At 33.6% G+C, this 9,322-nt stretch overlaps 2 protein-coding genes across 2 annotated transcripts; one reads left to right on the forward strand and one right to left on the reverse strand.

Moving 5' to 3' along the window:
• The first annotated feature begins 1,455 nt into the window (after positions 1-1,455).
• On the forward strand, positions 1,456-3,349 carry LOC125867082 (acidic endochitinase). Its single transcript, XM_049547502.1, has 2 exons — positions 1,456-1,846; positions 2,702-3,349. Exons 1-2 carry the CDS (start codon positions 1,497-1,499, stop codon positions 3,228-3,230), a joined length of 879 nt encoding a protein of 292 aa, XP_049403459.1. The 5' UTR covers positions 1,456-1,496; the 3' UTR covers positions 3,231-3,349.
• Positions 3,350-4,035: 686 nt separating this feature from the next.
• LOC125867069 (NADP-dependent malic enzyme-like) lies at positions 4,036-8,597 on the reverse strand. The gene is made up of 19 exons (XM_049547488.1): positions 8,268-8,597; positions 7,693-7,813; positions 7,525-7,599; positions 7,259-7,410; positions 7,069-7,174; positions 6,918-6,983; positions 6,729-6,824; positions 6,552-6,623; positions 6,385-6,468; positions 6,211-6,309; positions 5,769-5,816; positions 5,620-5,673; positions 5,376-5,474; positions 5,191-5,280; positions 5,033-5,110; positions 4,863-4,937; positions 4,687-4,777; positions 4,476-4,604; positions 4,036-4,385 (listed from the first exon to the last, which is right to left on the reverse strand). Exons 1-19 carry the CDS (start codon positions 8,381-8,383, stop codon positions 4,297-4,299), a joined length of 1,740 nt encoding a protein of 579 aa, XP_049403445.1. The 5' UTR covers positions 8,384-8,597; the 3' UTR covers positions 4,036-4,296.
• Between the last annotated feature and the right edge of the window lie 725 nt (positions 8,598-9,322).

Here is a 9,322-nt window from a genome sequence, read left to right on the forward strand (position 1 = left end):
CCCCCAAAAAAAAATTTAAGTACATTTTTAAAAAATACTTTCAACTTCAAAATTTTATTTTTTCACCCCCACCCCACCCACCTCCTACCAGCCCCTACCCCCAAAAAAATTTAAGTTTGTTTTTAAAAAATATTTTCTACTCTAGTTAAAAAAAAAAGATATTTCTCAAAAATATTTTTTATTCATAAGTCAAACACTAAAAATCTTTTTCGAAAAATATTTTCTACTCATCAACCAAACATGAGAAAATAAGTTGGAAAACATTTTCTAGCGCAATCAATGTCGAACATAACTTTGAACAAGTTATTCTCCGGAATAAATATCGTCCCTCCAAAGGGACACCTAGCGCAAATTCTAAGAAATTGGAAGCCTTTTTCTCATTAAATTAGTTGGTCGGATACATATATATATATATATACTTTCTCTATTTTATATTAAGTGACTTTTTTATTATTATTATTTAAAATTTAAGATAAATATTTGAATTTTTTTCTATATTTATCGTTTTTTATAATGATGTTTTATATTTTTTGGGAGATAAATTACGCTATTATAAAGAATAATTTGGGAATAAACAAAAAATAAATAGTAATAAGTATAATTTATGTTCTTAAAATTTTTCTTAATAAGTGTGTACTATTTCACGAGTCACGACTAGAATTTTTATCAGGTCTATATAATGTGGACACATGACTTTTAGTTCATTGGATGATTAACAAAAAGTTGACCTCAAGTCAACTATTTTTTTTTCTCAATTGATATGATTTATTTTTAGTTAGTTTAAAAATTGATACTTTTTTTTTGAATAAATTGATTTATATGTGATTTATTTTAGACTATAAATTTTAAAAAATATTTTTAAAATATTTTTATGTCAAATTAAATTATATCATATAAATTAAAATAGAGAAGATAATTAATGAGCATTGTTCACAAGTAATAACCGAGAAAGACTTTCAACAGTAAAAAGCGCATCATGTAAATTTCCACGAAATCACTAGTTACAATAAACAATAACAAAAATGATCCCTTATTTTTTATAATATGTTCAAAATAGTCCTTGAAGTATCAAGTGAACATTTTTTGTCCTATAAGTTTGTCAAAGTAAGTATTTTTGGTTTTTCGTCAATTATTTATCAAACTCTGATTCTTAAGTTTAATCGAAATGGAGAAACATCTAGAAATTTCAAGAAACTACACCAGATTTTAAAATAGATTTAAAAAAAAAACAACATAAACAACCAAATCAAAAGTTCCAAATTTGAGTTCCCGCTAATTTTTTTGGGTTCTTATAATTTCAATTAAATTTACCAGTAAGAATATGATAAATATCTAACAACTATATGGGCCGAAACTACTCAATTGATACTTAAAAGACTATTTTAAACATACTACCAAAGATAAGGGACCATTATTATCATTTTCTCATACCCCCACCAACTATAAATAATAGGTATACAACTCAACTTTGATATAGCCATTCCAATTTTAAAGTCATGGGTATCAAATATGGTTTACTTTTCTCAGTATTAGTGCTACTTCTTCTAGCACTAAAACTAGAAGCAGGAGGAATTGTAATTTATTGGGGGCAAAATGGGAATGAAGGTAGCTTAGCAAGTACTTGTGCATCAAATAACTATGCAATTGTGAATATTGCATTTCTTGTAGTTTTTGGGAATGGACAAACACCAGTGTTGAACTTAGCTGGTCATTGTAATCCTAGTGTTGGTGAATGCACTAGGTTAAGCAATGACATTAGAGCATGTCAAAGTAGAGGTATCAAAGTTATGCTTTCACTTGGTGGTGGTGTTGGAAGTTACTCCCTTTCTTCTGCTAATGATGCTAGGTAAGATTTGTATAATTAGTACCATAGAGTTAATTGAATCTTTTTTTTTTTTTGTTTAACCCTATGGTATTAGCCTATTAGGTATAACTAGCTCAACTAACTTTAGAGTCGCAGTCAGGATTTTATACTTATAGATTGATATTTTTAGTCCTTTTCAGTTACTAAATTTTAAATCAAATTAATTTTTAAAAATAAACCGAAGAATTTGAACTAGAACCATTGGGTTCTGTCGAACTCACTTCCAAAACTCTAGCTCCGCCACTATATTCCATAGTTGTCGCATAGGGCCCATTAAGAGGGAAATGCTCTCTATAGGAATTTCTTCATTCAATGAATTGACATACAAGGAAAACTTGTTCAAAGAAAGACTCCCTTTTTATATATTTTTTTATGACACCTTTTCTTTTTTTGTTCTATTCTAAAAAGAGTAATAGTTTAATATATTTGAAGAAGAAAAATAACTTTAAACTTCTCATTTTATTTTGATGACACTCTTATAAGTTTAGAAATGGCCACATAATTAAAACAAGTTCTAAGAATACTTTTAGTATGTTTGAAAAGAAATTATTTTCCTATCCAATCAAATACCATCATGTAAAATGAAGAGAATAACAACTTGTCCTATATGCATATTACATAGACACTAATAAATGTTCAGAAGTTATTCTCACAGATATTTTGGTTGAATCAGTGTGATTAGAATGTCTTCCACTATTTCAGTTTCCCACCATACGTTTTTCTAGTTAGCTAGTTAGGTGGGGAATGAGTGGAAAAAATCACAAATCTCTCAGTGATTCGCGGGGAAGAAAAAACCTTTGTTTATTTCGAGCTAATTAATTGTCAAATACCCTGCAGGAATGTAGCAAACTATTTATGGAACAATTATCTTGGAGGTCAATCAACTTCACGTCCACTAGGTGATGCAATTTTAGATGGAATTGATTTTGATATAGAAAGAGGAACAACACAACACTGGGATGAACTAGCAAGAGCCCTCTCAGGATTTAGCCAACAAAGGAAAGTATACTTAACTGCAGCTCCACAATGTCCATTCCCTGATTCATGGTTAAATGGTGCACTCTCTACTGGACTATTCGACTACGTTTGGGTTCAATTCTACAACAATCCCCCCTGTCAATACTCTGGTGGTAGCGCGGAAAATCTTAAGAGTTATTGGAATAAATGGACCGCGATTCAAGCTGGAAAGATTTTTCTAGGATTGCCTGCGGCTCCAGGAGCTGCTGGGAGTGGTTTTATACCATCTGATGTGCTTGTTTCTCAGGTTTTACCAGCAATTAGTGGTTCACCTAAGTATGGTGGTGTCATGCTTTGGTCTAAATTTTTTGATAATGGTTATAGCTCTGCTATAAAGCCTAGTGTCTAAGATGTATGTCCATATAGTTGGTTATGTTGTACTATTAATTAATGTGATGAATAATGTCATGATCTCATAACTCTAAGTATATTGAGTAATGAGGCTGGCTTTCAATGTTCTTGTTGTAATTTGTGTGTTCAATTACAAAATTGAGTTGTTACTTGTGTATATGTACCTTGACCTCAAGCTTTTTAGGGTGAATAGGCAAGAAATTCACTTTGTAAAAATTGAGTAGTGGGAGTGACTTTTGGGGCGGACAAGATGAAGGAAACGAGATTGAGATGGTTCAAACATGTGAAGAGAATGTGGGGGGATGCACAAGAGATTGATTATAGCTGATTTTAGGAGATGTAGAGATAGGCCGAAGAAGAACTAGGACAAGTGATTAGGCATGACACATCACATCTTCAGCTTACTGAGGACTTAACCCTAGATAGAAAGATCAAGGATTAGGACAAAAAGGTAGTACGTAGCCGACTTGTCGTACTTTCAAATAGGAAAGGCAGGGTTCAATTTCCTCTTCTCATTTAGTAGTATTAGTAAGTAGTCGCGTAGTATTATATTCTTCAATTTTCACTACTACCTATTATTTCATTTGTCTGTGTATCTTGTTGTTTTGTTATCATCTTTTACCTTTCAATCTTGTCTTGATTATACTTCTTTTTGAGTCAATGGTATAATCAGAAACAATCTCTATACCCCGCAAAGGTAGAAATAAGGTTTGTGTGTATCCTACCTTTCCAAACCCCACTTGTGGAATTATACCGACAATTATAGTAGATTCAGATACAAAGAACTACCATAGAATTCCGTATAACATTAACAACTCAATTTATTCACCTTCACGGCTCCTCAAATTATTATAGCTCTTATGGCTATGAAAACAAACTACTTTGGCAACATGCCAACACACTCAATAACAAGTTTACTAAACAACAAACTCGATTTCTGATCGAGTCACGACAAAAAATAAAGCTTAATACACAACACAAACTTACAAGAAAGACAGATCGAAACGAACTATTATAACTCTCTGGTGCATACAAGATTACCCCCGGTGATATGATCAATTCAATCATCTGTAGCTTCGGTAGTTAGGAGTATACATGCAACTCTCAGCATATTTCACCAAATCTGCAGGTCGAGGGAGACGTGTTGCCACACCTGGAATACAATTGACCAAATTGTTTAATGTTTAAGTTAAACAGGACGAGTATAAAGGCGATACAAGAAAAGGAAAGGAAATGCACTCACCAAGTTCATATGCTTTGGCTGCAACACTAGCAGCTATGTGAGCTGAGATCTTTCGGATATCAGCAAAAGGAGGGTATATCATTCCCTTGGCATAATGTTCCTCAGTTACTTGAGCAGCTAAAGCTTCCGCTGTTTCATAGAAAATCAACTAGTGTTAGAGGAAAGGCAAAAAATGATCCCCAACAGAAATTCATCCCTTTGTTGTACTTACAAGCTGCTAAAAGCATGTCATCGTGCACACGGATTGTACCAGACATGACCAAGCCAAAACCAAAACCAGGGAATATGTAACAGTTATTTGCCTGTATATCGCAAGGGGAGAACAAAATCAGGAGCTGTTCCATTCTGAATCGACTATAACACGGAAAGCATATGCATTCACAATACCTGGCCAGGAATGTTGAGTTTTCCGTCGTACTCAAAAGAAGGGAATGGACTTCCACTGGCAAAAACAACGCGACCCTTTTAAAAAAAGCAAAAGCAATAGTCAGTGTCATGAATGTTAGCTAAAATGACCACAAATATAACTAGAACTGTTTCTCATCGATACTTCGTACCTCACTCCAAGTATAAGCTTCTTCAGCAGTACATTCAGCTTGTGAGGTTGGGTTTGAGAGAGCCATGATAAGAGGTCTCTGTAGAATATATTTGGTATGTTAGCTCAAGAAATAAAAAATTTACCGGGATAAGAAGAATGAAGCAGGAGATGGATCACCTTATTCATGCAGGCCATGGCCTCAACTACTTCTTTTGTAAATGTTCTTCCAGTTCCAGATGTCCCAATTAAGACAGTTGGCTTAACGGCCTAGATCAAAGTTTGAAGCAGGGAGAGTTAAGAATTTATAAATCATAGAAACAGAGTTTTTGAGATAGAAATCGACGGTGAGGATCTCAATGCACCTTAACAGCGTCTAGGAGATTGTTGACAGGTTCGTGTTCATGAGCCCAAGGCTTCTTGAAGGCTTGAAGTGTTTCCTTGCGACCACTAACAATAAGACCCTGTACATGATCACTCATTTAGATGGACTATGTACATTAAATAACCAAGTGCTCACGTCTATCACATATAAAATATAAGATGAAAACTGAAGAGAGACTAGACTGGCTTTTCTGAGATAGATCGTAGATCGTATATCTTTTATACCTTTGAGTCCACAAGCCAGATCTTTTTTCGTGTCTCCTCCACGGGAAGTTTTGTCTGCAGGCAACAATATGGAAATTTATCATGTGCTACTAATTGGAATTAGAACAAATCTTCATTCTACAGTTTGTATGAATAAATCAATCTGGTACCTTGTTTGAAATTTCAAGTGCTATGAGTTCTGCAATACCAGTCCCAGCCTGCAATAATAAGACTATTAACATGTGTGACTTTGAAATCCTTTTTAATAGTTCATGATGTATGCATTGCAACTTTGAAAGTTTAAAAAGAAGAAACAGAAAACAATCACGATTCCACAGGTGACTTAATTTCCTTTGGGTAAAGCTGATAAGATGACAAAGAGTTGAAAGAGATTTGAAGATTCTAATGTAAACCATAACCAACATTAGTCCAAAAGGAATCTGAAGCATCGAAAAAGAGGGTGTAGCAGAAAATTGAGGTTTCCCTTTTAAGTCAGTATGGAACCTGTTACCCATTCAAAACATCTTTATAAACCATTTAGTTTGTAATATCTTGTGCACCGTAAACAACCCAAGTTGGAGGTGGAAATTTATCAAAAAGATAGAAACCAACCTCTCCAGCACCAAGGAACAAGAATGTATGATCACATAATGCACCTCCAAGTAGCTTAAGGGATGCAATAAGCCCTGCAAGTACGACAGAAGCTGTCCCCTGCAATAGAGGAATCAACAATCAGAAATGAACAAATCAATCTCATGAAAACATCCAGAGAGACATATAACATACCTGTATATCATCGTTGAAGACCAAATGCGAGGTACGATATTTAGCCAACAGCTCAAAAGCATTGTGGTTTGCAAAATCTTCAAACTGAGAATGAAGTTACAAACATCAGGTTCAGGTGTCACATGGTAAAAACATGATGAAACATTCATAAGTTTCAAATTATTGACCTGTACGAGAATTTTTTCGCCATAGTTTTGCTTCACAGCAGACATGAATTCATGAAGGAAGTCATAATATTCCTGAAAGAAGGGGGAAAATGTAGCAAAAGCAGCTTCAGTAAGAATTCAGACTTTTGTCTACTAAGACTAACACAGGTGATAAAATAGAATGGTGCTAAAGTACACCTGTCCAGTTGCTCTCCTTTGTCTGAGACCAATGTAGAACTCGTCGTTCAGTAACTTCTCATTGTTTGTCCCTACGTCAATGGTAATAGGCAAGCACTGCATATACAAGCAAATTGATGATCAAAAAAGTTTTCATAGATAAGAATATGGTGCAGAATCAAGGTTATGATAATTCACGAATTTTGGTACCGCGGAAGGTCTAACTCCTCCAAGTGCAGTATACAGGGCCAATTTCCCCACGGGTATTCCCATTCCCTGTGACGTTAAAACGAATGACATATGAGTAATACATAGTGAGAAGGAGGAACGAGACGTATATATCAATTGAGGGCATCATCACCTGGCAGCCAAGGTCACCAAGTCCCAAAATTCTTTCTCCATCAGTCACGACGATGACCTGGATTGATTTTTCAGGCCAGTTCTTCAATACCTCAAGGATCCTTCCTCTGAAAATAAATTATTCATACTTTAGTTGAATGTAATTTCATGTGAAAGTAGTAAAAACACCTTTAATCCGAAAAATTTCATACTTTTCATTCAAACTGATGTATAAACCCTGTGGACGCTTAAATATGCTTCCATATTTTTGACACGCCTCACCAACAGTTGGAGTGTAGACAATTGGAAGTAACTCTTCCACATTATCAATAAGAAGCTTGTAGAACAACCTTTCATTTCGTTCCTGCAAATTACAACCGCACAAATAGAGGGAAAAGTAAGTGAAAAGGACATATAACAATATTACTTCCTTGGTTTCAGATGAAAAATCAGAACCAAAACATGTATTCGAAAATACCTCTAATTCCATCATGGCGACATATTTGTGCAGAGGGACGTCATATTGGCGTATAGATTGCATAAGTTTTTTCTCCTATTTGATATAAAACACAACATTAATAAAGTTATTGTAAATATCAATCCCATATCACAAAAATTTGAGACTTGAATTAGTAACTAATTTTACCTGAAGTTCCTGTGAGGAAATGACAGGAGGCAAAAGGCCTCTCAAGTAATGAGCATCTCTTTCTCTCTCAGTGAAGGCAAGCCCTTTGTTGTAACGGGGATCCCTCAACAAGTTGTACCCACTGTTATTATAAGTCAACTGTTTAGTATCTCATATGAAAGAAGTCAAAATTTCAAGTTCTCGGAACGGAAGTCAAATTTCTCCCAAAAATTGGAACTAAACAATACTTGAAAATCTGATTTCATATGATCAAACAAATTTTTTTATTTTAATAATTGTGGTGTGCACGTCCACTAATTTCATAATATACCTTCTACCTTCCACCAGCCACACATAAAGCAACAGATATCAAGTAACTCTATTCATCAAGCGAACCTGAGACCTCATGTTTCTCACCCAATTCATTAATCATCAGACCACACTTTAGGTGGATCAAATAGATATTTGAACATAAATTTTCAAAATTTGATCCAAAATCTATCAAACTTAGCTAACTTTGTAAAAATTTATAACTTTCAAATTATGAATCCGCCTCAAAAAAATCTTGAGTTCAAACTTTTGAGCAAGTAACTTACCTAGAAACGGCAATAGTCCAGGGAGTTATGCACTGATCCTCAGTGGCGCAATCCTCACCGTAAACATCCTCGACGCCACCGGTGGGAGTTGACAGATCCTTCAATGCGCTCTCCATTTTCTCCTTGTTAAATTCACACACTTTTGTTTTCTCCTTTGAAATTGATATCTTCTTTACTTCAGAAGCTCTTGTTTTTCTGCAACTCTTTCAGCTTCTCCAACTATATATATACACACAACTATTGGTGTGTGAAAGGGAACAGTTGACGGAGTATTTTCCTTCTAGACTAGTAAAATATTGTTACTATTTTTATCAATAGTTGAATTGAATTTTCCTTTCTCGACGACTCCTGCTTTGTATTTACACATTACACAATTCTAAAGTTTTGACCTATTAATAATTCTTTCATCCGTCCAACAATAGTCGTGCATAATTGACGTGGCACCAGATAGGGATAACTTTATCAAATCACTCTTATTAAGTTATCTAAACATCAAAAAAATGATAGTGTTTAATAGCATCTGTCAAAAATAGACACAACATAATAAATTATTCATTGAGTTTATAAACTGAACAAATATTATTAGATATTCAAAATAGTATAGTGGACAAGTAAAAATGGACGAATGATGATTAATGTACCATTTTGAATATATTTAACTATACTCCTGTTTCTTGTTTATTTTAGTTTGTTTTTTTATCTCTTTTAAGATATTTATTAATTTTAATTTTTCATATGACATATTTAAAAATTATAAAATTAAAAATATTATACATTTTACATATTTTTAGTGTAAGATCGGATGATTTGAAGGTTATTTTTTTAAAAAAATTGTATCAAATCAAAATTAGATAAACAAATTTAAGAGAAGAATTAGTTAGTTGTATCATGGTTTAAATATATGTTGTGCCTAGGCCCCTCGGAGTTGATCATTTATTAATATCTCTATAAATACTTACGTTAGATTCTAATTTAAGTATATTAGGTTTAATATAAATATATAACTGTTACATTTCATTTCATTTTTTGGAAGAACCAATTTAGATGGTATGTTT

This window comes from Solanum stenotomum, chromosome 6 (genome assembly GCF_019186545.1).
Source record: "Solanum stenotomum isolate F172 chromosome 6, ASM1918654v1, whole genome shotgun sequence".
Lineage (NCBI taxonomy): Eukaryota > Viridiplantae > Streptophyta > Magnoliopsida > Solanales > Solanaceae > Solanum > Solanum stenotomum.